The sequence below is a fragment of the Pteropus alecto genome, unplaced genomic scaffold, assembly GCF_000325575.1.
Source record: "Pteropus alecto unplaced genomic scaffold, ASM32557v1 scaffold433, whole genome shotgun sequence".
Lineage (NCBI taxonomy): Eukaryota > Metazoa > Chordata > Mammalia > Chiroptera > Pteropodidae > Pteropus > Pteropus alecto.
Genome location: NW_006433953.1, coordinates 534,903 through 552,041, shown reverse-complemented (window position 1 = coordinate 552,041; position 17,139 = coordinate 534,903). Strand labels below are relative to the sequence as shown.

The window sequence follows — 17,139 nt, the reverse complement described above, 5'->3', positions numbered from 1 at the left end:
CATCTCGCAGGATGCACCTGGCTCTGAAGGCCTATCAGGAGCTGCTGGCCACAGTGAATGAGATGGATATGTCCCCAGATGAGGCTGTGAGGGAGAGCAGCCGCATCATCAAGAGTAAGACCCTAGCTTGGTCTCTGATCCCAGCCATCTCCATCTCGTGACTAGCATCACACTCTTCCCAGTCTCAACTTCAACCAAATCCTTTGCCCAGACTTTTCAGACCAGTACTTCCAATCCTTTCTTTTCCACATTTCCAGACAATATTTTCTATGTGATGGAGTATCGAGAACTATTCCTGGCACTGTTTCGAAAGTTTGACGAGAGATGCCAGCCCCCCTCTTTCCTTCGTGACCTGGTGGAGACCACCCACCTCTTCCTCAAGATGTTGGAGCGGTTCTGTCGGAGCCGGGGGAACATGGTGGTGCAGGTGCTGGGCAGCCCCAGGATTTAGAAAGAGCTGGGAGAGAAGGGTGGAGGACTAGGGTTCTGTCTCTTCCTATTATCTGTAGCTTCAGCCGATATGTCAGAACTGCTCTGAACTAAGAGGGCAAGAGGTTTGTTGCTGACAGGAGTCTACTATAATTTCCTTCTTTCTTTAGATTAATTCCTGAAAGACCAATAATATCTTAATTCATTTAGGAAACATTTATTGAACACCTACTACGTGTTAAACATATAAACTCTGGAGGTTCATAGTTTTAGAATTCAGTAGTTATGCTGTGGTATTTCCTGGTTATACATCTGAAACACAGTAGTGAGATGGAAAGAGCCTTAAGTTGAAAATAAGAAGGTTTGAGATCTCGTCCTGTATTAGTTACTGTTAGAATAACTCAAGCTGCTCATGTCAGTCTCCAGATTCTTAGAGTTGGGGATTAGAATTACTCCATGAGCCTGAAGTGAAATAATAAATGAGAAGTCTGGCATAAGAAAAAACAACTTAAAGAATTTATATCCTGGGGATACAGTGGCTCTGCTTTGTAAAAATTTTCCTATAATTCTATTTGCTACAGCTTAAAATTCAGTCAGCACTGGACTTGAAAGGGGTAGCAGTATCAATGAGACTTTCCTAAAAGGTATTTTTACGCAAGTTGATCAGGGCAGGGGTATTGGCTCTCACTCTCCCGCTTTTCAGGAGTAAAAAATGGTAGGCTATATTTATGTAGTGCTTTGCATTTTACAAATCTCTAACCCCAAGAAATGAGTCAAGTGCTATTTCAGTGTTTTGCCCTGTATTTCATGCTTAGCCACATTCTAGGTCTTATCCATGCTGAAGTGTAATTTACCTGTCTCTCCCATAGACTACAAGCTCTTCAAGGGCAAGGAGATAGGCTGTTCATTGTTGCTTCCCTGTTGCTTTTGAGTAGCACATACTGGTCACTCTGTGAATGTCTAATTAATTCAGACGTCTAATTAATTAATAGAAGACATTGATGGGGGAAAGGCCTTAGCTCTCCTGCCATCCTAACACAATTCTTTTTCCATAGAACAAACGAAAGAAGAGAAAGAAGAAAAAGAAGGCCCTAGATCAGCCCATTGCTTCTGGTAATGCCCCATACAGCCTAGGGGAACTGGAGGCTGTGTGGCCATCACTAGCTGAGCAGCTACAATGCTGTGCCCAGGTAGGTAGTTGTAGAAACTCTGTTTTTCTTGAGGGTAGTGCTCTGGAGTGGCTGTCTGCGTTTCCCTCCTCCCTGTTCCCGTAGCCTTAATTCCTTTCTAGGATCCTGAGCTTAGTTTAGACTCCATGGTTCCCTTTGATGCGGCCTCAGAGGTGCCAGTGGAAGAGCAGCGGGCAGAAGCCATGGTGCGCATCCAAGACTGTCTGCTGGCTGATCAGGCCCCACAGGCCCTGACCCTCCTTAGGTCTGCCCGGTAAGACCTCTGCCCATCCATTCTCCTGGATCCAGCTCCTGGGCTTTTGGGGGCAAGGAGAGGCTTTCACTGTGTACAGGGTTCTCGATTTTCAAAAGAGAGAAGTCCAATCAGAAACCCTGGGTCTCTGTGCTGCATACTGAGTCCTGCGGAATTTTGATTGGTTTATTGGGAGATTTTACTGTTTGATAAAACAAAAACAGCACATTTAATTTAAAAAAAAAAAAAAGATAATTCTATGAGCCAAAGATAGCCAACATTTTGATGAGTTATCATCCAGAGTTTTTCCTGTTATTTATAGACATATCATATATTTTTTCTTTTACAAAAATGAAATATTACACATACTGATTTATAGTATTTTTTCATTTCTCAATATATCATGAGCAGCATTTCTCATCAGATATATTTCTATAATTGTTAATGGTTTTAAAATACCATTGTTTGAATATGTACATTTTTTTAACCACATGTTAGTCCTTTAGATTGTTTGCATTTTGTTCTTATATGATATTCATTGCAATGTGGCTTATGAAGGAAGTTTTCCCTAGAGTCTTTGTTTCATTTTTGAGGTAAGAGTTTGCTTTCTCTCTGTCTGACAAGTCTAAATTCAATCTCCCACTTTAAACTACAACTCAGATTCCCTCTGGTTGAAGCCTTTTTTTCTCTCTGTGGTCCAGGGAGGTGTGGCCAGAAGGAGATATATTTGGCTCTCAAGACATTTCCCCAGAGGAAGAGATCCAGCTGCTAAAACAAATCCTCTGTGCCCCGCTTCCCCGTGAGTCTCCGTTTCCTTCACATCCCTCTCCTTCTAGCTCTTCTCTAGCACCAGAGACCTGGTAATCCTCACTCTTCCTGTAGGGCAGCAAGGGACAGAGGAACAAGGGGCAGAGGAGGAAGAGGAAGAAGAAGAGGAGGAAGAAGAATTGCAAGTGGTCCAGGTGTCAGAGAAAGAGTTTAACTTTCTGGACTACCTGAAACGGTATGGGTAGAGAGTCCTGAGTTGGTTCCAGGGTAAAGATCATGGGGCTGTGAGGATGAGCAGTGTCTTATGCTGACATCCTCTCCCTCTCCACCTTGATGCAGCTTTGCCAGCTCAACTGTCATCCGAGCCTACGTGCTGCTGCTGCGGAGCTACCAGCAGAATAGTGCCCACACTAATCACTGCATTGTCAAGATGCTGCACCGGCTGGCCCATGACCTCAAAATGGAAGCCCTGCTTTACCAGCTCTCACTCTTCTGCCTCTTCAATCGTCTGCTTAGCGACCCCTCTTCTGGAGCCTACAAAGTGAGGAGATACTAAGGAATGGGGGTCTGGAGGCATGGGGGAGTTCTGGGGTAAAAGGACAGTCTTCAGGAGGTAGAGAGAATGGTGAGGAGGTAGGCAGACAGGTTGAGGGAGCTGCGTGGGGAAGGATAGAGAGAGTCTAAGTGTGAAGGGGCAGCTGGGAATAAGTGTAGAAAAAATACTTAGAGGGCCAGGTTTGTGTATACAGTTAGGCTCGAGGCCTCACAGCCGCCTCTCTCACACAGGAGCTAGTGACTTTTGCCAAATATATCCTGGGCAAGTTCTTTGCATTGGCTGCAGTCAACCAAAAAGCCTTTGTGGAGCTGCTGTTCTGGAAGAACACAACTGTGGTTCGAGAGATGACCGAGGGCTATGGCTCCCTGGACAGTGGGTGAGGTTGATGGGGAGGGATGGGCAGTAGGGGTGGATGACATAGAGTGTCACAGCTGAAAGAGCTTATGGATCAGTTAGTATAACCTTTCTTTCCCTTTCATAGATGAGAAAACAAGCCGTGAGGGTGAAACCTTTACCTAAGGTCACCCAAGAGAGGAACGGGCCTGGAGCCTAAATCTCCTGCGTACTCTGGTTTCCTTCTGCTTCCGCAGCCCTCACTGGGGGAGTCAGTTGGGAGTGGGGCGGCCCTCACAGGGAGAATCTGTATATGCCATGTCCCAGAATGTGCTGGGGAACCATAAGGATTCATGGAAATATTTGGCTTCTTTCCCTTAGTATCTCAGCTCCTCTCCTTTCACACTTCTCTTTTTCCCATGATGCTCTCAGTCCCGGCAGTGTCAGGTTCCATAGGCCCAACCTGGAAAATCTCTTAGTTTGACTTTTAGATTCTTAAGTGGGAGGAGAACGCGGGGAAGGTAGCACAGCGGTTAGGTTTCTGCTGGCTGGTGCCTTTGCGGTATGAAGATTGCTGGCTCTCTTGTCTTTTTTTTTTTTTTTTTTTTTTAAGAACTGACCAGAGAGGACCTTTGGTCTCCTTTCTGGGCCAACAGCCTATCTGCTTCCCTTCCCCTTTCCCCATTTAGATCTTCTAGTCGCAAACCCCCTATGTGGAGCCCAGAGGAGGAGGCCCAGCTTCAGGAACTGTACCTTACCCATAAGGATGTGGAAGGTATGATGCCTTGAGATCTGAAGAGTTTTTGAGGAGGGCAGCCTGAGCTCCAAGACCCCTCTTTACTGCCTCACTCCTCCTCCAACTCAGGTGAGGATGTGGTAGACATCATCTTGGCACACCTGAATACTATTCCTCGAACACGCAAGCAGGTCATCCACCATCTGGTACGGCTGGGACTGGCTGACAGTGTCAAGGACTTCCAAAGGTAGAGGCATATGCTCTGGAGGGAACTGAGATGGGGAGCCCTGTGTTCAGTGTCTCGGCTCCCTCTTCCGTTGACACTTCCCTCTATAGGAAAGGAACCCATATCGTACTGTGGACAGAAGATCAAGAGCTGGAGCTGCAGCGGCTTTTCGAGGAGTTCCAGGACTCAGATGGTAAGTGAAGTGGAAGCTCAAGGAACCTCCAAAATGAGGGCCCAGTTGTCCATTTCTTTCCGCTACATTCTGTTCCCGAGAAAGACACTTATCCCATCTCTTCTATCCACTTAATATATTCATGGTGTCATTTTTGAGTGAATCGAGCTAGCCTCTTTCCAAAGACTTCTGATTTCCTTCACTTCCTCTTCCCCTGCTGCTCTTGGGTAATCACACTTTTCCTCCTTACAGATGTCCTGGGTCATATCATGAAGAATATTACAGCCAAATGCTCGCGGGCCCGAATAGTGGACAAACTGCTGGCTCTGGGGCTGGTGGCTGAGCGGCGGGAGCTATACAAAAAACGCCGGAAGAAGTTGGCACCCTCAAGCTTGGTAACAGTCTTCCCCTGGCTCTGCTGGCGTGGACCCACACCCCTTGACGTGCTCCTTAGAAGTAGCCCACCTAGATTCTTCCTGCTTTAGGCTGTTCTGACTAGGACCCTCCAGTGGGGCGATCAGGAACCAGAGAACTCTACTTAGATCTTCATCTTGTCTCCTTTTTTCATTTCCACCCCCATTGAATTTTAGCCTAACAGAGAAGAGTCCCTGAAAGATTTTTGCCAGGAAGAGCCGGAAGAAGAGGAGAATCTGCCAGACGAGAGTGAAGAGGATGAAGACAAAGAGAAGGGCTCAGAAGCAGAAGAAGCTCCTCAGGATAGCTCAGTCCTTTCAGCTGAAAACCTTGGGCAAAGCCTGCATCAGGAAGGTGAGGACTTGGACTGGGAGATGTGTCTCAGGTGGAGTTGGGTGTACAGGTCAATTATAAGTTTCCCTTCTTCCCTTAGGCTTTTCTGCTCCGCTCCTGTGGCTCCAGAACTGCCTGATTCGAGTAGCAGATGATCGGGAAGAGGATGGTGAGTGGGTAAATGATGATTTCAGGAGGACTAGGGTTCTGCAAGCTGCTGGAAACCTGGTCATGAGATAGAGGACCAGTTCTTTCTTCACATCTTCACCATTTGTGACTATGGACCCTGTTCTAGGCTGCTCCCAGGCAGTTCCATTGGTACCACTGACAGAAGAAAATGAGGAAGCAATGGAAAGTGAACAGTTTCAGCAGCTATTGCGCAAGCTAGGGGTTCGGCCTCCTGCCACTGGACAGGTAAATAACCATCAGTTACAGTGTCAACCTTGGCTAGTTGGTGCCATTTAAAAATACATATCATTGCAATTGCCGTCTCTTTCCTTCTCTTTTCCTGTCATCACTTATACTCCTGCAGCAGCTGTTCTGCTAGTCCTCCAATCTCCCCTTCCCCTAAGTCCATTTTCCATGCTGCCTCCTGAGTTATCTTTCTAAAATACAGTTTTTGATATTACCACTTTTCTGTCCAGAGCTCTTGATGGTTCCCTACTGTTTGCAGTACGAAATTTCAGAGCCTCCAAGTGGTACGCCTGTCCTTGGCTAATCTTTGCAGCCTTACGGCCACACCACCCACACACACCTACCTTATACCATAGCCGTCCTGGACTACTTTCCATCCACCAAGTAGTAGGCTTTTTTGTACCTCCAAACAGTTGATCATGCCAGTCCCTCTCCTGGAAGGCTCCAACCATACACAAGGCAACACACACATCGCCCATCTTCCTGATGAACCTCCACCTAGCCTTCAAGAGTTAATTCAGTTGTCACTTTCAGAGAAGCAGTCCCTCTCACTTTCAACCCCTGAAATGAAAGTAATCACTTTGGCCGCTGGGATTTGTTCATTCCCTGGATAGGCCCAAATCCTATGGTGTTAAACTATATTGATTCTTTCTCCCTTTAGATTGTGAGTTCTTGAGATCAGGGTTTATATCTGAGTCACCTTTTTGGATCCCCACGATTCATTTATTCAATTAACAACTGAATTTATCAAGAACCTCTTAATGTGGTAGGCACTGTGCGAGACTTTGGGCATATATTGGATAAATAAGCAGAAAGTAGTGTTCACATCCATTGTGGATCTTTACCAATGCAGGGTCTTATTTATTCAATGAATAATATCAGAATTTGGTGAACTAGAGGCTGGTCCTTTCCCATTGCTCATTTTCAACTTCTCTGCCCCTGTAGGAAACCTTCTGGCGAATTCCAGCCAAACTGAGTCCCACCAAGCTCCGGAAGCTAGCAGCTTCTTTGAGTCAACCAGAAGAAGGGGAAAAGCTTCAGCCAGGGCTAGACCCTAAAGTCCCTGGAGAGCAAGTCCCCAAGGAAGAGCACCAAAAGGAACACCGAGCGCAAGCCCTGAGGGCCCTCCTGTTAGCCCGAAAAAAGAAAGCAGGCCTGGTGTCCCCAGAGGGTAATAGGACCACTTATCTATAGAGTACTTACTGTGTACCAGCTATGTTGGTCTAGAGGCTGATAGAGTATTTTGAGAATGTGAGGGCCCAGTTTTTAAATTTTATGCATCTTATGGTCATTTCAGAGGAAGGGACTGATGGTGGGAAGGAGCAGCTGAAAGCGGCACCCAAGAAGCGACAACTTCTGGACAGCGATGAGGAACAGGAGGAAGATGAGGGTAGGAGCAAAGGTAGAGAATCTGATTGGAACCTGGTCTTCTAACCTCTGGCACTCCTCTCTTCAATCCTAAAGATAAACGCTACCTCCTCCTTCCTCTTAAACATATTTAGATATTTTCTGTCTTCTCACCCATGTCATTCTCACAGCGTCAGAGCTGGGAGCTCCAGAAGTCCAAAAGAAGAAACGGTTTCAGATTGAGGATGAAGATGAGAATGACTGAAGAGTCAGAAGCCTAAGGGTAGAGATAGACTTGTTTTTAGGTGGTGAGTTTAAAACAGCTGGAAGAGTCATACAGGACCCAGAAACTCCTCTTAACTGGACAGAAGCAGTAGAGCCCTGGGTTTCCCCATGGATTTAGGAAGTTCAGGCAACAGTGTTGGACTCCTCTTCAGTCACTTCTTGCTTTTCCCAGTTTTATTAATATGCTTCAGTAGCTCTCAGGAGACTTACTCCAATTCTTCTAAGAACCATTTCTTTGAGTTATTAGTACCCCTTAGCAAATGAGAGAAGTGAGTGAAATACAGAAAGCACTTTGAACTCCTCTTGATCCGTTCCTTTTGACTTTCTGCTAGAAGTGGGTCAAAGCACCAGATGGGAAGCTTTGTAACAATGAGTAGGGGTACACCATTTTTAGAAGGCATACTAGATAGTCCCATCTTCATTATCTTTCTTATGGTCACCCCCTAGACATCAAATCGAGCCCAATTCCTGCATTTGAGGTTGGGTTGGGAATGCATGCAGTACCTTCCAAATAAGGAATGTGTTTGGTTTGTGTTTGTTACTGAATTAAACATATAAAATTAAAAGTTGCCAGTGTTGATCTGACTTGCCAATCTGTTCAAGTACCCCAGCCCTTTGCCTGCTATGTTCTTGGAAGGAGAACTTTTAACTATTAAGTTACAAATGACCATCGGCCTTCCCTTTTCTCCTCTTTTCCCTCCAGAAGACACAGAAAAACAGTCTTACCTCGAGATCCTTTGTCTAAGATAAATCTTTAGGGTGACGAGAGGTATGCAGCAGGAAGAAACAGGAGCCACAAAGGGAGAAAGGGCCAGTTTGTTAGCATGGGGCAGAGAGGAAAACAAACTCTAGGCAAGAAGGAGATGGGTAGGTATTTCAATTGTCATGTCCTTCCCTCTTCATGGAAACCATCAGCTTTCTGGCTCTCTGGTTCCAGCTGAGGTAGGGTAAAGATGAGATTCAGAAAAAGCCATTCAGATCAGGTAAAAGATACGTTTGGACTCTCTTGTTTCTCTGACTTGTTTTTTTTTTTTCCTTCCACAGCCTCTAAAGGTAGAATGAATGTATTTGATTTGTGTTTGGTATTGAATTAAACATGTGAAGCTATGTCCAGGGTAATCAAAGTTTCCAAGGGCTGAGACACTTCCTAGCTCTGACCAGTCCTGGTGTCTCTTTGTCCCAAGCCTTTCCCCACTTCCCAACCTGAGCATTGCTTTTTTCCAGCAAGGCTGTTTCTGCTGACCCACCATGATTCAGTCTGTGCTGCTCCTTTGTTGTGTCTTGCTGTCCCAGTGGCTGCCTTTTCAAAAAAATTCCTCAAAAGGGGCCCTGACCTTCCAACCCCTGTTTCTTCTAGTTTTTCTTATCAAATGTAGACCATTTACCATAATAGGCACAAGAAGTATTGTTATCCTTTTTCATTTATTTACCTTGTACATTTGAAATTTTTAAATAGGAAGAGGAATAAAAAGCTATTTATATTTGAATCACAGCCATCTCATTTTTCTCACTTTTGGTCTCCCTGGATCTCTGTTTTGAACTAGAATGAGAATGTGGGAGGGAGAGATAGATACTGCCGAAAGAAAACTCATGCTATGAAGGAGTGTCTGATAATTGAACAGGCTCTTATCAGTCAGTACATGTCACTTCAGGTCTTCCAGGAAGAAGAGGCCTAGGTGGGATTCAAAGTGCAAGAGATGTATTGGGGGAGATGCCTTTGGAGGACAAAGAGGTGAGAGAGCAGAGTGGCTTGGGAAAGTCTGTAGACCATGATGATGGTCAGACCCCTATGAAAGGAGAAAGGGAAAAATTACAGTGCTGCTCTCAAAATCTTGGCCGGGCTGGTAGTGAACCCGAGCAAAGATTACGTACTTGATTGAGGAGTCTCGTATCTAGCAGGTGTGGGCTGGCCCTAGCACCCTCCACCAGTCATTGGCTCAGAGCAATCTGGAGAGAGTGACTGTAGAGCCTAAGGAGTAGAAGCCAAATAGACTTCTCATTTATGTTTTCTAGAAGGGATGTCTGAGCAGAACACCACAGTACAAACGTGAAAATATTTTCCACATTCGGGTCCCTTGCTGATCATAGAGGCAAGCAGCCATTTCCTTTGTTCCTCTCCATTAGATAGCACTGGGAGTGGAACAACCTACTAGAAAGGCTCTCATCTCACTAAATGGCAGTCTGGAGTTCTCAAATTTAAGTAGAAAGCAAAGCAGAGGAAGTTCCTGGTGACCTGGGAATGGGAGAGGCCAAGTAGAATCAATTGGGTTTTATTTCCCGTTTCACGGGACCTAACCTAAAAGGTACAGAAGCCTGGCGGAGACAGATGAATGAAACAATTTGCTAACTGCCACTCCAATTTGATCCTTTATTGCTACATGTTGCACCCAATGGCTGCCATTTCAAATGGAACCCGTTGAAGACCCTGATGTTATCTTGTCCCTGGGATTTTAGACAGCCTCTGCAGACTCCTGGTTCTGCTGGACCGGGCTTCTAAAGTTCCTGCCTGGCTTCATCCACATGGCCTCTCTATCCAGGATCTCATAGGCCTGGCACTGATGGAAGCCCTGGAGCAAGCTGACTACCAAACTGATGCCTGGCCCTGTAGCTTCAGCTCTACAGACTGGGTGGGACGTGTGAAAGCTGTATACACCCACACCCACTGGCTGCAAGGACTCTGGAATGCAGCAGCACAGGGAAGAGAGTGCAACATGGTACCTTGGACCCTTCTGCAGATGTTGGAGTGTTCTGTTAGACTCTGGGAAAGCCAAGTGCAATTCTTCAGCCAGAGCTGGAACCTAAAGTCTCTGGAGAACAAGAGTCCATGAGGAGTGCTGAACACAAGCCCTGAGGGCTTTCCTATTAGCCACCAAAGGACAGCAGGTCTGGTGTCCCTAGGGTTTAATTGGACCACTCTTCTATTGAGTACTTACTATGTACCAGCCATGCTGGTCTAGGGTGCTGATGGAGTTGCTTTGATGCCTCCTACTTCAGCGTGAAACCAGGCTAGTGGGGAATGGCAGCTAAAAATAGCTAGATATTTAGGGCAGTGAAAGTATACAATACTGTAAAGGTGGGTACGTGGCGTTATGCATTTGAGAAGACCCATAGAACTACACGATGAAGAGTCGAACACTAATGTAAACTATGGACTTAAATAATAATAATACATAAATTTTAAAAATACTATAAGTGAAACAAATGTACCACACCAATGTAAGATGTTAATAATAGGGGAAAGCAAAGGGTTGGTGGAGTGGCAATATTTGGGAACTCTGTACTTTCTGTTCAATTTTTCTATAAACCTAAAATTACTCTAAAAAACAAAACCAAACAAATCTAGCCCCTAAGAGGTGACAACTGATGAGAATTATTGAGGAGCAGGTGGGACTTGATGGTAGGAGCAAAGATAGGAAATCTAACTGGGAGGACATGCCTTTATCCCTCTGTCATTCCTCTGGTGAAGCAAACTGCCACTTTCCCTCTCTCTGCTGTATTTACACAGTCTCCCCTGTCCTTCCCAAGGCACTAGAGTTGGAAATTCAGAGAATTTCAACAACAAAACATTTTCATATTGAGGATAATGATACCAACTAACAAACTGGAGGGGGAGATAGACCCAGTTATGGATGGTGAACTCAAAATGGAACTGGGAAAAGCTAAAGGATCCAAAAACTTTGCTGAGCTATACGAGAGCAGTAGAGCCTCTGAGGCTCCCCATAGAGTTAGGATCCTGGAATTTCAGGCACCAGTTGTTGGATGCCTCTACATCTAGTTCTCCCAATTTTAGGACTGTGTAGCTTTCTGGAGACTTGACTTCTGTTCTAGAAACCTTTTTTTTTTTTTCTTCCTGACTTCTTGCTTGTTAGGGGACCCTCATGCAACTGAGAGGAGTTAGATAGGAGGAGGGACCAAGGACCCCTTTGGCCTGCTAGAAGTGGGTTATAGCACCACGGAGGAACTTTTAGAGCACAGTGATGTGTGGACTTTTGTACCAGTTTTGGGAGACACCATATAGCATTGTTTCCTATTTTCTGGACTGCAGTTTCTCATCCAGACCCCTAGATGAGAAATGAAGCCTAATTCCCATGATTTTGATGCAGCAGGCTTACACGTACCATAGTAATGAACGTGTTTAATTAGGATATTGCACTGGAATGAAGAAGGTAAAAACTGAAGTTGCTCTGATTTGGTCTGACTTGCTCATAGGTTTTGTTTTCTCATTTATCTGATAAGTCCATTGAAAAAGAACTATTTCGAGGTCCCCTACTCAAAAATCATTGCTGTCCTTGCCTCTCACCTCCTTGCTTCCCCCAGAAGATACAGGAATTTTTCCTGATCTAAGTTTAGATCTAGAGCAGGGGTCCCCAACCCCCAGGCCACAGGTACCAGTCCATGGCCTGTTAGGAGCTGGACTACACAGCAGGAAGTGAGTGGCAGGCTACCCAGCAAAGCTTCATCTGTATTTGCAGCTGCTCCCCAGCGCTAGCATCACCGCCTCAGCTCTACCTCAGATCATTAGACATTAGATTCTCATAGGAGCACAGGTCCCTGGTGCCAAACAGGTTGGGGACTGCCGTTCTTGAGAAATCTTTAGGGCGATAGGGATATGGCGTAGGAAAAGTAGCTGCAAAGAAGAAGGCCTGTTTTTCAGCCTGGGGCAAAGGTGAGGACAAAGCCTGAGCCTGGAAGGGTAGATAAATATTTGTGAACATTACATCCTCACTTTTCGGAGGCATCAGTGTTTTTGGCTGAGGTTAAAAGAGATGAGATCTAGAAAGTAGTCATTCCCATTAGAGAAGCACCGAGGCAAAGGACGTGCTGGGACTATCTCGTTCCTCTGGCTTGTTTCTTTCCGGAGCAGGTGAGGATGACCTGAAACCTGTAAGGATGGGAGTGAAGCTATGTCCAGGGTAACCGAAGTGTCCAAGGGCTAAGACACTTCCTATTTCTGACCAGTCTTGGTGTCTCTTGGTGTCTCTGCTTTCCGCACTTCCCAACCTGAGCATTGCTTCTTTCCAGCAGTGCTGTTTCTGCTGACTCACCATGATCCGGTCTGTGCTGCTCCTTTGCTGTGTCTTGCTCTCCCCAGTGGCTGCCTTTCCAAGAAATGCCCTGAAAGGAATCCTGACCTCCCAGCCTTCTTTCACAGAATCTGGGCATCCTCCGAACGCACTCTCCAACCAGGACTCTCTCTTGGATCCCAAGACCTGCCAAGATCTCTTGCACGCGGCCCCCTCCTTAGGCCCTCTGCTTGGGTACCTATCTAATTTATCTCTGAAGGTGGCCCTGGAGTTGTTTGCTTATTTAATATTGTGTGTATATATGCATATTGGATGTAATATACCACTGATATAAATTATAGTGACATATTATTGATATAAATTTCACACAGACACGTATGCCATATGATAGAAACCCTTTGTAAGATATATATTTGCAAGTATTTTCTGTTGGACTGTGGCTTGCCTCTTCATTTTCTTAATAGCAGAGTTTTAATTTTAAAATTTACTGATTTTTAATTTTATGATGAATTCTTTTATATTGTGGTAAATACACATAACATAAAATTTACCATTTTAACCAAAGTGTACAATTTAGTGATATTAAGTACAGTCACATTGTTATGTAACCATTACCATCTCAATCTCTGGAACTTCTTCATCATCTTCCCAAACTGAAATTCTGTACCTATCAACACTAACTCCGCATTCCCTCCTGCCCCAGCCTCTAGAAACCACTATTCTTTTTTCCGTCTCTATGAATTTGACTAATATAGGTACCTCATATAAGTGGAATCACATGATTTTTGTCTTTTTGTGTCCAGCTGATTTCACTTAGCATAATGTCCTCAACATGTATCCATGTTATAGTGTGCGTTCAAATTTCCTTCCTTTTTAAGGCAGAATACTATTCCATCATATGTATATGCCACCTTTTGTTTATCCATTCATCTGTTAGGGGCTCTGGGTTGTGTGAAGTGATCTCATTGTGGTTTTAATAAGCATTTTCCTAATGATTACTGATTCTGAACATCTTTTTATGTGCTTACTGGCAATTTGTATGTCTTCTTTGGAAAAATGGATATTGACCTCCCTTGCCCATTTTTTAATTGAATTGTTTATCGATGTTAAGTCGTGTAAGTTTTTTTTATTGTATTCTGCATAGTAACTTCTTGTCATCTATATGATATTTTCTCTCATTCTTGGGTTGCTTTTTCACTCTATGTCTATCTTTATGTCACACCGATTTGATTACTATAGCTTTGTTGTTAGTGTTATTTGATGCACGAATTTTTAAAAAGTAATTAAACGAGTTTTAAATGAAATTCGATTTATCTTTTTTTATTGTTGTTGCCTGTACTTTTAGTGTCATATCAAGAAACAATGGCCAAAGATGATGTCATGAAGTTTTCTCTTATGTTTTCTTCTAATAATTTTATAATTTTAGTTCTTACATTTAGTTTCTTTATCCATTTTTGCATTAATTTTTTGTATATGGTGTAGGGGAAAGGTCAAACTTCACCCTTTTTCATGTGGACATCCAGTTGTCCCAGCAATATCTGTTGAAAAGACAGTCTTTTCCCTCACTGAATAGTTTTAGCACCCTTGTAAAAAAGCATTTGACTATATATGCAAAGGTTTATTTCTGAGCTCTCTATTCTATGCCAAAGATAGATATGTCTATCTTTATGTCACACCGATTTGATTACTATAGCTTTGTAATAGGTTTTAAAATCAGGAAGCAAGTCCTTCAACTTTGTACTTTTTTTCAGGATTGTTTTGGCTATTCTATGTCTCTTGAAATTCCATATGAATTTTAGGGTGTTTTTTCTATTTCTGCAAAAAAAAATCACTAAGATTTTGATAGAGTTGCATTAAATTTATTAGTCTCTTTGGGTAGTATTGATATATTAGCAATCTTAAGTGTTACAATCCATGAACATGATGTCTTTCCATTTATTTATGCCTTCTTTAATTTACTTCAGTAATGCTTTGTAGTTTTCAGTGTACATACATATCTTTTACTTCCTTGGTTAAGTTTATTCTCAAGTATTCTTTTTGATGCTATTGTTAAAAAATGTTTTCTTAATTTCTTTTTCATTGTTAATGTATAGAAATGCAACTAATTTGGGAGTGTTGATTTTGTATCTTGCAGGTGTGTTTATCTTGTTTATTAATTCTAACAGATGAGTGTGTGTGTGTGCACGCGCGCGCGTGTGTGTGTGTGTGTGAATATTTAGGGTTTTCTACACATAAGATCATGTCATCTGCAAACAGGTAATTTTGCTTCTTCCTTTCCAACTTGAATGTCTTTTATTTCTTTTTCTTGCCTAATTGCTCTGGCCAGAACTTCCAATACTATGTTGAATAAAAGTGGTGAAAACAGGCATCTTTGTCTTGTTCCTGATATTAGAGGAAAAGCTTTCAGTCTTTTACCATTGTGTATGATGTTAGTCGTAGGTTTTTCATATGTGGTATTTATTATGTTGATATAGCTTTTTCTATTCCTATTTTGTTGATATAAAATGCTTTTCTGCATCAGTTGAAATGGTCATGTGGTTTTCCTCCCTCATTCTGTAATGTAGTGAGTCACATTGATTGATCTTCATATATTGAGCCATCCTTACATTCCAGGAATAAATCTCACTTAATCATGGTGTATAATCCTTTATACACTAAATATTAGCCAAATCCAGTTTGCCAGTATTGTTGAGGATTTTTGCATCAGCATTCACAAGGGATATTGGTCTATCGTTTTCTTTTTTGTAGTTTCTTTGTCTAGCTTTGTATCAGGATAACACTGGTCTCCTAGAATGAGTTAGAATGTTTATCTTCCTTTTTGATTTTCTGGAAGAGTTTGAGAAGGACCCCGATATTAGTTCTTCAAATGTTTGGTAGAATTCACCAGTGAAGCCATTTGGTCCAGAGCTTTTCTTTATCGGGAGGTTTTTGATTACTGATTCAATCTCCTTACTAGCCAGATTTTCTAATACTCATGATTAGTCTTGGTAGATTGTATATTTCTAGGAATTTGCCTATTATATCTAGATTACCTGAATTGTTAGCATACACTTATTCATAGTACTCTCTTAAAATCCTTTTTGTTTCTGTAAAATAGTAGTAATATTTTCAATTTCATTTATCTTTTTTTGAGATATAATTGACATATAACATTAGTTTCAGGTGTACACATGATGATTCAATATCTGTATATACTGTGAAATGATCACCACAATAAGTCAAGTTAATATCCATCACCACACAGTTATAATTTTTCCTTTTGATAAGAATTTTTAAGCTTTACTCTCTTAGCAACTTTCAAATATACAATACCGTATTATAAACTATAGTCTCCATGATGTACATTACGTCTCAGGACTTATTTTACACTGGAAGTTTATACCTTTTGATCCCCATTCCCCCTTTCACCTGCTCCTAACCCCAATCTCTGGCAATCACCAATATTATCTATGAGTATGGGGTTTTTTTTTTTAGATTCTATATATGAAATCATATGTTATTTGTCTTTCTCTGTCTATTTATTTTACTTGGCATGATACCCCCATAAGGTCTATCTATGTCATGAATGGCAAGATTTCATTCTTTTTTATGGCTGAATAATATTCCATTGTATATATTACACCGCATCTACTTTATCTATTCATCCATCAGTGGATACTTAGTTTGCTACCATGTCTTGGCTATTATAAATAATGCTACAGTGAATATAGGGTGTATATATCTTTTTGAGTTAATGTTTTCATTTCCTTTGGATAAATACCCAGAAGTGAAATTGCTGGATCATATAGTAGTTCTATTTTTTATTTTTTATTTTTTAGAGCTGTACAACAAACATTTATTATCTCACAGTTTCTGTGGATTGGGAATCTGGCTATTTTTAATTTTGAGGGGAACCTCCATACTGTTTTCCATTATGGCTGCACCAGCAGTGTATTCTCACCAACAGTGCACAAGTGTTCCCTTTTCTCCACATCCTCGTCAACACTTATTTCTTGTCTTTTTGATAACAGTCATTCTAACAGGTGTGAGGTAATATCTTATGGTGGTTTTCATTTGCATTTCCCTGATTAGTAATGATGTTGAGCACTTTTTCATGTACCTGTTGGCTCTCTGTATGTCTTCTTTGGAAAAATGTCTATTCAGATCCTCTGATCATTTTTAAATTGAACGATTTGGAATTTTTGCTATTTAGTTGTATGAGTTCTTTATGTATTTTGGAAATTAACTCCTTATCACATATATAATTTGCAAATTTTCTCCCATTTGGTAGGTTGCCCTTTTATTTTGTTGATAGCTTCTTTTGCTGTGCATCCATTTTCATTTCTCATGTTAGTAATTTGAGTCTTTTCTCTCTCTCTTTTTTAGTCAGTGTAGCTAAAGGTTTGTCAATTTTGTTGATCTTTTTGAAGAACCAATTTTGGATTAATTGATTTTCTATTCTTTATTTTGTTTATCTCTGCTCTAATCTTGATTATTTTCTTCCTTATACTAACTTTGGCTTTAGTTTGTTCTTCTTTAATCTTTAGTCTTCTTTAATCTCTTTTGATAATGGTTTGTAGTTTTCACGGTACAAGTTTTATACTTCTTTTGTTAAATTTATTCCTATTTTATTATTTTTGATGCTATCATACATTTTTTCCTGAATTTAATTTTTAAATTATTCATCACAAATGTATAAAA

At 42.0% G+C, this 17,139-nt stretch overlaps 1 protein-coding gene across 3 annotated transcripts in view; it reads left to right on the top strand.

Annotated features, from left to right (window-relative positions):
* Positions 1–8,015, top strand: part of TIMELESS (timeless circadian regulator) — a 22,756-nt gene extending 14,741 nt beyond the window's left edge. For 2 of the 3 annotated variants that reach the window (XM_006908906.3, XM_015587065.2), the window contains 18 exons: positions 11–114; positions 258–427; positions 1,485–1,619; positions 1,721–1,872; positions 2,553–2,650; positions 2,734–2,854; positions 2,959–3,160; positions 3,406–3,551; positions 4,198–4,283; positions 4,374–4,491; positions 4,581–4,663; positions 4,895–5,037; positions 5,233–5,410; positions 5,490–5,558; positions 5,685–5,803; positions 6,749–6,974; positions 7,101–7,205; positions 7,342–8,015. In XM_006908906.3, coding sequence (XP_006908968.1) covers positions 11–114; positions 258–427; positions 1,485–1,619; positions 1,721–1,872; positions 2,553–2,650; positions 2,734–2,854; positions 2,959–3,160; positions 3,406–3,551; positions 4,198–4,283; positions 4,374–4,491; positions 4,581–4,663; positions 4,895–5,037; positions 5,233–5,410; positions 5,490–5,558; positions 5,685–5,803; positions 6,749–6,974; positions 7,101–7,205; positions 7,342–7,415 — 2,329 coding nt within the window. In that variant the 3' untranslated portion in view covers positions 7,416–8,015. The remainder of the gene's footprint in view (positions 1–10; positions 115–257; positions 428–1,484; positions 1,620–1,720; positions 1,873–2,552; positions 2,651–2,733; positions 2,855–2,958; positions 3,161–3,405; positions 3,552–4,197; positions 4,284–4,373; positions 4,492–4,580; positions 4,664–4,894; positions 5,038–5,232; positions 5,411–5,489; positions 5,559–5,684; positions 5,804–6,748; positions 6,975–7,100; positions 7,206–7,341) is intronic. The other variant, XM_015587067.2, reaches the window with a different exon arrangement.
* Positions 8,016–17,139: the final 9,124 nt, after the last annotated feature.